Source organism: Podarcis gaigeae (assembly GCF_964106915.1).
Source record: "Podarcis gaigeae genome assembly, chromosome: 2".
Lineage (NCBI taxonomy): Eukaryota > Metazoa > Chordata > Lepidosauria > Squamata > Lacertidae > Podarcis > Podarcis gaigeae.
In genome coordinates, this window is record NC_139679.1 from 43,726,553 (window position 1) to 43,739,219 (window position 12,667).

A 12,667-nucleotide genomic window follows, 5' to 3' on the forward strand; every position below is an offset into this window, starting at 1 on the left:
CTTTCCCCTCTCCTTGGGGAATTGGGACGTTGAAGAAAACAGCAACTTTTTTGGTCACGTTTGGAGAGAGTTCGCGGGAGAGTTCGTGTGTGGGAAAATGCGAGGAGGCCTGGTGGCTCAACAGTGCCTAACCCGAGCCAAGCCTTCCACGGCAGTTTCCCCCTCCTCTCTTCCCCCTCGCCTGAAGCCCCCCCCACCTCCGAAATCCTAAAAATAATCCGCCTCGCTGGACCGAAACCCAGCAAGCCTACATTGGCCTCGACTGCCAAAGGAGCAACCCACAAGCCTCCCCGCCCCACCGCTTCCCCAGAGGCGCCCAGATGTGCGCCTAAGGGGAGGGGGCAACTTCGGGAGAGACCTATCCCGCCAAAGTCGACCCCACCGAGGAGAGCGCGCATCTCCCCGCCTGCGGGATCCTGCGCGGCGCCACGCTGCCCTCCTTTTCTCCTTTCCCTCTCCCTGCGCCCCATCCTCGCCCGGGCTGGAGGGGCCGGTGGGGGGTGTCGAGTAGGGGGGTGGCGAGAGAGAAGGAGGGAGCGTGGGAGCCGAGCCGAGCCAGGCCAGGCGGGCTGGGTGCGGACCCCGCCCCCGGGCAGCGGGGTCGCCCCGCCCCGCTCGCACTCCGAGAAGTTTCCCAGGGTCCGGGAGCGAGGAGGAGGCGCCGCTGCCGCCGCCGCGCTTTCGGTGTCCTGGTGTCTGGCTGGAGCCTCGGCGCGGCCCCTTCCATGGATCTATAGGGCGGCAACAGGACTTTAGGGGGGAATGGGCTTGGCGTCCCGGCGCGGGGGCCCGTGGCGGGCATGGCTGGGCTGCAGCCTTTTGGGCATCGCTCTGCTGACGCGCCTGACCCGGGGAGCAGGTAAGGAGGACCTCGGGGGTGTCTGGGGGGGGGGGAGGACGGGACACAGTGCGCTCGCCCCTCCGGCTTCCTTAAGCCTAGCACGGGTGGGAAGAAAGCCCTCGCCGCTTCGGCCGGGCTCGATCATGGCCTCTTCGTTTCCTCTTTTCAAACTTTTCAAGCAACTTCGCCGGAGCCTCTCGGAGTCCCCTTGGCGCTCCTCGGTGCCTTGAGCCGCCATCTCCCTCCCTCCAGTCTGGGCAGCGGGTGGGGCGGGGGGGGGGACCCTGAAGTTATTTTCCTTGTTCCCGGCTAGATCCCCGTCCTTTTCTCTCTCTCTTCCGCACCCCCCCCCGCACGCCAGAAGAAGGGGAGGGAAGGGGAAAGGGTTACGGAACGGGCCACAAAGAAAATAAATGATCTTTGTTTAATTGCCGATTGTGTGCAGGGGAGGGAGCGATTAGGCTGGATTGGCGGGCGGGCGGGGGGTGCTAATTCGCCGGCACTGATTTGAGCTGCGGGGAAACAATCTTGCACTTTTTATTTACTTGAAGTAAACTTTCTCGGCAGCCAGTTTAAGCTTCCCAGCCCGGAGCGGCTGGAAAAACCGGAGCGTGGATTTCGGATCTGGCTTCTCTCGGGCTCCGCTGTAGCCGTCGCTCTGTTTCTCTTTCTCGGCTCCTTGCAAAGCAAATCTTGCTCGGGCAGGCTGGCGGAGGGAGAAGCTTTCAATTTTCTATGGTATCCCATTGAGGTTTTATTGAACCGGGTATGCTGTGGAGTTTGGTTCTGCCAAAGCCTGGAGTTTGTGTAAGAGCGTAAAGGAGGAAATAAATGTTTGGTTTAACACGCCTGTTGTGCAGACATGCAAATGCATTTGGTAAACGGCATGGACTGAGAATTTAGTGCACTTGATTGTGCAACTGGTGTATGTGAGTTTGTCTGTGAATGTGCGCATGATCATATGTTTAAAAACGCATAAAATGCATTGCATGTGCAAGACACACTCGTCCTTTCTCATGGAATATATGCAAGAGGTACATACATGAACTTATATTTGTATAGCAAGCTTGTGTGCTGGTTTGTGTGTGTGTGAAATGATTTGCTGGTAAGTGGGGTGGTTGTGGGTTAAGGGGTGACGCCCACGCCTCCCTTTTTCTCCTTTGGGATTGTCATGAAATGGCCTCCTTGGAAGGCTTTACACCCACACTGACATTGAATTTGATAGAGCTTTTGTTGCTGCGCATTGTGTGTACAGGATAGCAAAGGGAAGGGTGTTGATGATCTGGGCAGATGTAGTAGCAGCTGTCGCCCCCTCGCGCGCCCTCCCCTTTCACATTCTGCTGGATGCACAAACTTTTATTGTTGCTGCAAGCTATTCCCAAGAAGCTGCCCAAGTGCCTCTCGAGCCAATCCTGCTCTCGCACTGTGTGTTCTATAGCCCTGGCATGGCACTGTTGTTTCCTACCCAAAGGAACTAAGTCTGTGGCTGGCTTCGAAGTTGCAGATCCCTGACTGTGAAACTGGGAACGCGTCTTGGAGCCATGCTAGGGAGTGCACAGCTCAGCAACTGGGCCAGCCAGTTCCCATGCTTCTGGGGAGTTGCAGTGGCTCAGTCTGCTTTGAAATTCTCCCTCCCCACCCCCACCCCCCCACCAAGCCGGCTTTCCCCCCATTTGTGCGCTTGGGAATATACTGTGATGCAAACGGGAGATAAGATGATTTAATTGGGTGTCGTGCAGCGACTTGCTTGCCCTATGAAACGTGCAGCAGTATGCCAGGGATGAGATAATTGCAGCGAAAGGTAAATAGAACGTGGGGCTATTATTCAGCCTGGGTTTCACTCTCCCATGAAGCCACCTGACTGGTTTGGGGAAGCCGGCCTTGCTTATTAGAACGCTCCCGGCCAGCTGGTGCTCCAGTGCGTGGGAATGTGCGGCTCGTCCAACGCAGGAGGCCGGGGATGCTGTGGATTGTGGGTGCCCGGGAATATGAATCCCCTCCTCCCCTCCCCGCCAGCTTGCTGCTTGGCTGGACATAGACAGGGCATTGTTCTTGGTTGAGCAACTCCACCGCAGTGCTGCCGAAGCCCTGGCGGTCTTGCGCCAGACAAGGGCTCCGAGCTGCTGCTTTGAGCCACACGGGAACATTTCTAATGGCTCTAGAGAATTCAAAATGGTGCGAAAGGCACTGGGACCCCTGTCCTTAAACTTTCCCAGAACAGCATCTGAAGGGCCTCAAAGAGTAGGAGGTTCAGGATGAGGGGCCAACTCTGGTTGAGTCTTCTGAGTTTGAATTGGCAGGGTGCTGTCTTTTTTCTTCCTTTCTTTTTAGGTGTGGGCTGTATCAGATGAGGGTCATGCAAGGGTTGGGACTCCTGCCTAGTAGGACGGGCCCTGTGTGAGAGAGAAAGCAGGCCGCTTTCTACTACAGTATGCATATGAACTTTAGGGCTAGACACTTAGGCCTTGTCCATAGCAGTGTCTGCAAGCCAGACATTTTGTCTCTTCCAAAGCTGTTCCTTCTTTTCTGCTTGGCTGCGCTGATAACAATGTGATGATCTGCAGGAAAGTGCCTCACTTGATGAAGCCCTCATCCAAGGGCTGCTTCACATGATCGGGCACACATGAGGTTTTTCCACCCTGATTTGGCCTTGGCTTCCCAGAAAATGTATGCAACATGCCATGACATGAAAGATCTGCATGCATGATCATCGTACATGTGTTTTGTCTTTGTTCTTTATGCATCTGAATTTTGTAACATATGCAGCATTCTTAACTGGCATAGCCTTTCCCTTCCAAAAAGGGTGCAATCCATTGCCTAAAACTGAAGATTACTAAATTTCAAATGGAAATTTGTGGTTTGATTTGGCAGGAGCAGGGACTCAAATGTGAGCATTTAAATACGTGCTAAGCTTTGCCAAAAACACAAGCGCCAAGTTATGCCGTTAATTAATGTACTTCAATACAAAATTGAACCTGGAGATTGGTGGAATTGATTATTTGAATCCAGTTTGCACATGCTCCTATCCCATCCTCTGGAATTGGGAAGGAAATCTTCCCTGCCTACACAGTTTTCCAGATCTGATAGTAACACAGCTTTGTCATTAATGGCACCCTCTGTGTGTATCTGAAATCTCTCCCCTCCTTTTATTTAAGCTTGTGGGGATGGCGAGACGGCAAAAGTGCAAATCTGGGTGTGTGTGTTTTTGTCAATTCTAGAAAGTATAAATGTAATCATCCAGAGGTCTTTCCCTTGGGGCTTTTAGTTGGTGTTTTCCATTTTGCAACAGGTTTCCTTGCCTTCAGTTGTGTCTGTGTAAGGGAGTATCCTAAGTCTTGATGGTACCGAGCCCATGTCTGACTACGCAGCATCTAATCCTGCTGCCTGCCTTTGTGTTTCTTGTGTGGACACAGTGAGGAATCTCTCCCCTCACCCTCCCACCCCCTTTGTAGATTCTGTGAGCTGAAGCTGTCTGTGCACAGAGTTGTTGAGACACAGCAGCTGCCTCCCTGCTGCAGCCCCTCCAGATGCAATAGCAGGGCCAGCCGGCTGGCCATTCAACTCCCTGCCCCTTTATTCTGCCCACATTGCTAGCCAGCTAACAAAGGCAGCTGGAGAGAGCCTGGGAGCCCCTCCACACAGCCCTGCAGCACTCAGTCACTTTTGGGGGGCCAGATTCCTCGCTAACAGGTAGCCACACTTCCTTTCTATTAGCCTCAGCGGAATGTGCGTGGGTTGAAAGCAGCATCCGACTCCCATTATACGCATGGATCCTGGTTCACCACGCTTCTGTGCAGAATGTACAGTGGTACCTCAGGTTACATATGCTTCAGGTTAAATATGCTTCCGCTAACCCAGAAATAATGCTTCAGATTAAGAACTTTGCTTCAGGATGAGAACAGAAATCGTGCTCCGGCGGCGCGGTAGCAGCAGCAGCAGCAGCAGCAGGAGGAGGCCCCATTAGCTAAAGTGGTGCTTCAGGTTAAGAACAATTTCAGGTTAAGAATGGACCCCCATAACGAATTAAGTACTTAACCCAAGGTACCACTGTATTCAAAAGCACAGGTAACCAGTCTAAGGAAATCAGGATTGGGTTGCCTTCTGTGGACCTCCCAGATGCTTGCTTAATCACACCTGCATTCAGTTTGGGTTGATAAAAGTCAGAATGGATAGGAAATACAGTGGTACCTCAGGTTAAGTACTTAATTCGTTTTGGAGGTCTGTTCTTAACCTGAAACTGTTCTTAACATGAAGATCACTTTAGCTAATGGGGCCTCCTGCTGCTGCCGTGCCGCTGGAGCACGATTTCTGTTCTCACCCTGAAGCAAAGTTCTTAACCTGAGGTAATATTTCTGGGTTAGCGGAGCCTGTAACCTGGAGCGTATGTAACCCGAGGTACCACTGTAAGTACAAATGTTGATCACATCGTTTGGACTGAGAGCAATGGTAAACTCTTATCCTTTTCATTGTTTTGGAGAGCCTGGAGGAGGATGGTGAGGGAGAGGGGCATATTGTTGCTCCTGCCATTTGGACGTGGCTGTGACTCAACCTTCCCCTTTTAAAAGCCAGAATTGTGCTTAGGCTATGCAGTGGTAACTTTTTTGCAGCAGAGGCCCAATTCCTCTCATTTCTGTCCGCTGCTGGGTGTTGCTCCTGCTGTCCCCACGTACATAGAAGAGTCGTAGCACAGTGGTATAGCATCTGCTTTACATGCAGAAGGTCCCTGGTTCAATCCCCAGCATAGACAGTACTGAGCTAGATGGGCAGCTTCCAATGGTCCAGCCTAGCAGTCAGGCTGAGTATAGTTTGTCCAAGCAGAAGGCTTGGTATTGGGTGCAGAACTCTGCCTCCTGTGAATCTTGGTGCTCATTCTTTAAAGCAAGCTCCTAGTTTCTGTGTCTGCTGCAGTGATGAGTAGGCCTCAGCAACGTCTGGGAACATTTCAGTAACCCGGGAGAGGCTGAGCAGGGCTTCCATTGCTCAGGAAATAGGACTTTGGTGCCCCACATAGCTGTTTCTCCCTCCCTGTGACTAAGAATAAATTATGCAAGACAGGCAACTCACGCAAATTTTCTCATTTTGCATAATTTATCCCGGTCATGATTTTCAGCTTTTCTTGGCTCAGAATTTTGTATACCTTGGCACAGAATTTTCTTTCTTTCTTTTTTTGTTAGTAACGAGACCTGTTTATATGTGCCTGCCAATAGGGGCCTGGAATCAGTCAACCACACCCTACATGGTAACCAAGATATGTGGGTGGTACCCAAGGCATGGGCTGTCAGCACGTTAAAAGAAGATGGGGACTTGCAGGAGGTTTTTCTCTGGGACTCTTTCTTTGTCTTTGTTGCTTTGTGGGTTTTGATTCCTTTGAAAAAGGCAAGCAGTGCATGTAACATGCATGCTTATTGCCGTGAGGTAGTGAGTAGTTTTCAAACTTTCAGAATTTAGCACAGACTTTCTCCATTTACTTATATCCTGAGGATATGGATATGGAACTTCTGAACACTATATATAGCATAGTGTGCATGTTCTCTTCATGTGGGGGCATTGGCTAAGTCTGTTAAGCCTTACCATCAACCTACATCAATAGAGAGTATACCTTAGGGTGCACTAAGTACTTCCAGTGGCCAAGAAGTTTGTGGATAGCTGTGGGCAAGGTGTCAAAGCTTCTCTGCCATTTTGGATCACTGAGAAACCCCGAGAGTTCCCCAGTTTTGAGTTGGCACTGACTCCTAGAATGAGGAGCAACTGTGGTACATTCGGGGTTCTAACTTCCGTGGAAGCCCAGGAGGTCTGCATGCATAGACTTTCCTGCCATAGAGACATCCATGTTCAGTGTTTGGCATCAAGGGGTAGGGAGCAGTAGGTCCACACCATTGGCTCTCTCGCCCCTCCTTTAATCACATGGAGATCGTTCAAGCAGTTAATGTGAGAAGCGGGATTGGATCTCCCATTCTGTATCGCATGCAATGCTCCCTTTGGTGGCTTGAAATGGGTTCTTCGAATAGCTATCCATGTCAAACAGAGGTCATAGCAAGGCAAAATTTTCTTCCTAAAGGAAGTGCTAGAAATGCATCAAACTCCAAGAATGAATTTGCAGGCAGACTTCCAAGTTGGAGCCTCTTTGAGTGGTGATATTTTGCTCCAGAAGAAGATGTATATAATGCCCTATGTGTTGACAGAATATTTGGCTGAATCGCTGGAGTCTGGTCCTCCCTGACTTCACCCGTATCTAGAGCTTGGAACAGAACTCGGGAATCCTAGCTTCCAGGACCTTTGCTCACACTCAAGAAGGGCCAAGTAGAGAGGTGCAAGCCAGATTCAGCTGTCAGCTTCAGCTGATCTGAGGACCCTTTATCAAATTTTAATTGAGACGTGGTAGCCAACTGTGCTTGCACTTCTGAAAGGAAAATGAAGCAATGGAATTCCATGTGTATTTAATAAGGTAATACATCTTCTTGGATTGATAGTTGGAAAATTTTCCAATGCTTTTCCTTTTCCCTGAAGAAAATTTTATGTTGTTTTAAGTTCATTAGTAACTGAATGGATCCTAACTGCAAATAACTATCAGGCAAACTTGGCAATTTCAAAGTTTTTAGCTTTGCTTACAAATACAAGTGAAATAAACATGTCAAAGTAGATCACTCTTATAGGGCAGGGATGGCGAGCCTCTGGATCTCTAGATGTTGTTGGACTCCAAGTCCCATGAGCCCCAACCAGCAAAGTCATGACCTGAGATGATAGATGTTTCAGACCAGCAGCGTTTGGACGGCCACAGGTTCCCCATCCCTGCTCTAGGGCATCAGAAAGTTTTCTGATGCAAATTATTGTATCCAAATGACACTAATTTGGAAAATTGTCCTATTAATAATTTCCCAGGAAACATACCTCACTGCTGGGAAGAATTAGTGCCAACGTGCCTCTTGCAGGGACATTTGTCCCACAGCATCCTTTCCTCCCTTTGGTGACCTCATACTATTGAAATGCATGTGCTCCATCTCTGTGTTCCTCATACTGCAAACTTTATTACAGAGCCTGACTATCCTTAAGTCAGATTCTTTCAGCCCCAGCTAGTGTCAACATATCTGACCTGGTTTTAAGCCAAAGGCCTCCTGGGAAATATAGATTTTAAAAGTGGGAATTTCCATTGGAGGAAGGGTTGTTTTGCACCCTTGGACTGCCAAGCCCTGGGAGGATATATTTCTTAAGACATTTCAAGGGCATCCTTTTCTGTGAAGGGATGAACTTGGCAAGCCTGATGTCAAGGTCATAGTAGAATAAACTATGATGTGTTGTCAGGGGTAGGCCAGAATTCAAAAGACCAGCTCTGTAATTGATACAGTATTATGGTTTTGATTGTATATTATGGCATAGCTACTGTGGTGGGATAAAAACCCTAGTCTACCTCCCTTATCAGGGACATGATACTGGTCTTCGTGGTATAATTTGAGTCTTTTGCGGGGAGTGGAGAATCTGGCCATACAACTGTCACCTCATTATTGCCTCTGTCTTGAAGAAACAACTTACAATGGTCTTGCAGAATGAGAAGTCAGTAGGTAAACTGTTACAGCTCTTTGGGTCGGTTACATTTGCAAGTTTAACATCACGGGGATTTCCTGAATGCTTCCTGCATGTCTTGCAGTGAACACTGTATTGTCCATCTGAAAGTACAGAAGAACCTTGGAAGTCGAATGGAATCTGTTCCGGAAGTCCGTTCAACTTCCAAAATGTTTGGAAACCAAAGCATGGCTACTGATTGGCTGCAGGAAGCTCCTGCAACCAATTGGAAGCCGCGTCGGACATTTGGGTTCCAAAGAACCTTCGCAAACCGGAACACTCACTTCTGGGTTTGTGGCGTTCGGGAGCCAAAACATTTGACTCGCAAGGCATTCGGGCTCCAAGGTACGATTGTACATGGAATACAGAATGGACAGAACCCAAGGAGTTCCAGTTGGTTAATCTTCATGTGTCTTCCAAGGAATGTGAGTCTCCCTCAGGCATTTGCTGTGTGCACTTATGGTGGAGATCTAGGAACAATGTCTGCCCTGCAAAGCACAAAATGTTCCCCAAATAAAGTGTGGTGGCTTGACACTTGTGCAAAAAGGTGTTTATGAGCTGTGAGTCAGTAGTGCATTCATTCCCAAGACGCTGGGCTCCTGTGAAATGCCCAAAGATCAAGCTCCATGCTAATAACTTTGCTGCACAAACTGCATGCACGGAACTACAGAGGCCTATGTTTTTAAACAGGAAGGTCCAAAGTAGACAATTGTGAAAGAGCAACAGATCTTGCAGTCGTCAAGGGTTACTGCTTTTTTGCTTTACAAAGATTAAACATGGGTACTAGTCCTAGCAATCAGATCATGGTTAGCATGCTATACTAGTTATGATGAAACCATCATTGCAAATATACAGTATATCTAGGCATGTGGTGCAATGAAAAATCCGTGGTTTCAGAGTGTAGCTAATGCTGCTTTTCTTGATTAACAAATTGTATCTGAAGAGAAATGATGCTGTTGTTGAGGAAACAGAGGTCACCGAGACAGAGAAGCATTTACTTCTCCAAATTCTTTTAAAAGTGTCTTAAATGCTTGAAACTTTAAGGGTGTCTTTACAAGATAAATTCTCTGGGTTTTTTCTTTCTTTCTTACAAGACATGTTTGATTAAAAACCCACTATTGCACCATGGGCCAACATGTCACTAAAGATTCAGTGAGACCAGATCATCAGGCCTCAAATATTTATTTTATTTATTTTATTAAATTTATATCCTGCCCTTTCTCCTATAGGAGCTCAGAGTAGCAAACATAGCACCTGACATCTTGGGTGAGGTGTGCTGTCCTTCATAAGATTTATTATGGACACAGCTGTGTGAGTTTGGGAAAGACAAAATATTGCTAGCTATCACAGTCCAAATTCTGGGCTGAATCTTTCAAGCTGCATAAATTATATAAATCAAGCAAGTTTGTTTAGTTTGCCTAACTTTTGTGTTAGCTTGTAGAGAAGGGCAAGGAACTAATGCAAGGCACTGAAGCCTTAACCCCTTACTGCTGGAAAATCTAGGCTCCCCACTGCCCTCCTCCTGGGCATAATACATGGTGTTTAAAAAATGATTCTTGGTTGGTGGTTTTCTACAAACAAGACTGAATTCTTAACTTGTTTGATTGTTTACATAGAATTGTTGATTGACAGAGCCCTAAATATTGGCCTGAATGACCCTTGGGCACATAACCCTTACAATCTCTCTCTCTCTCTCTCTCTCTCTCTCTCCCCATGTTGCTTGCATGTTTAGTGCTGCTTGTCATTTAAGGAAGGGATGGTTGGGGTGGAGGTGAGAAGCCAGGACTCCTGGCATCTGGCTGAGCCCTGCAAAGAGCACGAGGATTAAGCAGTCAAAGCAGTGGGAGCCAGAGCACCTCAATTGTAGTCTTTGGCTTTTCACTGCCTTCAAGGGTGACCTCTGCCACTTCTTATTCCCAGTGGTTCTTTAAAGAGCATGAAACCTATTTGCCTTCTAACTTGTTTCTGGACGGCAAAGCTAGAGCCTTGGACAGCTAATTTCCTGGGCTTTGGGGGAGGCTAATGTTGATTTGAGCAAAGAAAGTTCTTCGGGTTGCTTGTGTTCGCTCTCTTTGGAAGGTGGAAAATCAAGGCTCTTGGGAGTTCATCTTCTGCTTTGCCGTGTTTTGGGAGGGGGTGGCCAACAGGACTAAGAATATTTTCTCTTTGCCACTGTGGCCCATGTTGCAATTCCATCCCATCCCATGTTATATATGAGAGGGAAGTGTGATCACTGATTCCCTTTGTTTGCCACACATTTTAGGCAGTCTGGTTTCAGACTGGCTTGCTTCTGTGTAGGTTTAGGTCTGGCCTTTCCTTTGGAGATAAGGTTCCATCCAAGAGCTGAGAATTATGTTTATGGCTGCAAGGCCCTCTACATTTGGGTGCCCGTGTCTGAAAAGCGTACATGTGTTGGAATGTTGGTTGTAGAGTTGGAGATGTGGGGAGGGCATTCCACTGGCTCAAACTTGGCTCTTTGCTCTGGAAAGGACGAAAGGGTAGGGAATTGTGGGTTTGTGTTGTGTCAGGAATGCCTCCCTCTGAGATACCTGGCTATGCATGTTATACTTCCTGTGAGATTGTGTACATATTCACGTATGCAGTGTTACATGTGCTTAAGCTGGTTTGAAAGCATTCAGGCACAGGGTGTGTTTATGCTGTCTTTGTGAGCTCCTGGCATTGTGTGCACATGTATGTATGTGTACACATGCAACTGTGCTGGGAATACTTTTCATTATTGTGCTTGCTAGCTGTGTTTGAGATGGTTGCCCCATATTGTTCACCTGTAAGAGTGTGTGTATGTGTAAAAGAAACTCACTGACTGTTTAGGTTTCGGTGAGCAGAGTGTCTGCACCTACCGTATTTGTATGCAGCCTTTGCTAGTTACACGTTGTTCAAGTTGTGGGGAGGGTGAAATCCATAGTGGCGTAGGTTCATTTTGGGTGTGGGGGAATTTAATATGGTCTGCATACAGGGCGGTTGCTGAGAGCACATTTTGCTGCAGTGCTGCTGCTGGCTCTGCATGCCGACAGAGTGAGGGGCGGCAGTGGAGGGGGGAGAGGCATTGTCTGGGACTGATCTGTGTGCTGGGCACGCACTCTGTTACAAGTGGGTCTCTAGGAAATGGCTGAGAGTGAGTGTATTGCCTGGGCCCCAGCTCCTTCCATCTTCTCTCTGCTCTCGAGAGGGGAGGGGTCTCAGCCAGCATCCCTTTGCTGCTAGGCTGCATCTCCGTCCTTCAGTAGGCCCAGAGCACTTGTAGTGTCTCTTGAGCCTGAAAAGGGGTTCCTTTGGGAATGGATGTGTCTCTAATTTTGTTCCTTTCAGAGGGCACTCAAACACCCCTCTCAGGGCTGGCAGAGATGGGTGCCTGTGGTTCTTTCCCCTAGCCTGGGCCCCATCAGGGGACGTGCTTTGCTTGGCTTAGCTTGGGCATTTACGAAATGGCTCCTCCTACCCACTCATGATGGCACATAGGAGGGAGAGGAAGACGGCAGGCTCCCCATTTTTCTGTGCCAGTTTTGTTAGGCCCTTGTCCTTCCACTTTTAGTTTTGCAGGGTTTTCTTAAAAATACTAGCCTCCCCAAACACAGGGCTCTCTATACAGATCTGTGGAGGTTGAATCTCACTTTCAGCTAGCTCTCTTGGTGGCAGTTGTCAGAGGTCACAAAGTACTTGTGGAATCTCCATAACTCCAATGACTCGCCATGATCTGAGACTGCTGGGTTGTTTAGTGATTCTAGTTGGTTAGCTGCAGTCCTCAGATGATTTCTGTCTTCTCTAGAATGCCCAGTCCCCCAGAAACTGCTGTTTTTCCCTTCCTGGTTGCTTGGGGATTCCAGATGGATCCCTGTGCTTGCCCCTCTCTTTGCTAGATTATGGGAAACCAATGTTTTTTCTTGCCGTTTTGCAGATTGTCTCTTTTCCCTATGACTTTTGATGGTATTCTGCATACTTTTTGACCTTTGCCAATGAAGCCGGTCTCTAGTTACGGGGGAGTGTAGAGGCTGAGGTTGCACTAACTCTTTGCTAGTTTGTGGGAAACCAAATGTAAGGGAGAAATCTCTGTAGAGGAGCCGTTTTTTTCTTGGCATTTTGCAGATTGTCTCTTTTCCCTACGACTTTTGATGGTATTCTGCATACTTTTTGACCTTTGCCAATGAAGCCGGTCTCTAGTTACTCTAGTTACTGGGCAGTATAGAGGCTGAGGTTGCACTAACTGAGCCAGCTAAGCCTACTTGCGGCTTGTGAGAAATTCTGTCTACTCCC

General features: G+C 48.3%; 1 protein-coding gene across 6 annotated transcripts in view; it reads left to right on the forward strand.

Annotated features, from left to right (window-relative positions):
* Positions 1–525: 525 nt before the first annotated feature.
* NOTCH3 (notch receptor 3) overlaps positions 526–12,667 on the forward strand; it is a 58,068-nt gene continuing 45,926 nt past the window's right edge. For 4 of the 6 annotated variants that reach the window (XR_014561031.1, XR_014561032.1, XM_083726013.1 and 1 more), the window contains exon 1: positions 596–859. Coding sequence is in view for 4 of the 6 variants with exons in the window: in XM_083726013.1 (XP_083582139.1) it covers positions 763–859 (97 nt within the window). In the remaining 2 variants the exon portion in view is untranslated. Of the gene's footprint in view, positions 860–12,667 lie in introns of all 6 variants that reach the window. The other 2 variants (XM_083726014.1, XM_083726011.1) reach the window with 2 other exon arrangements.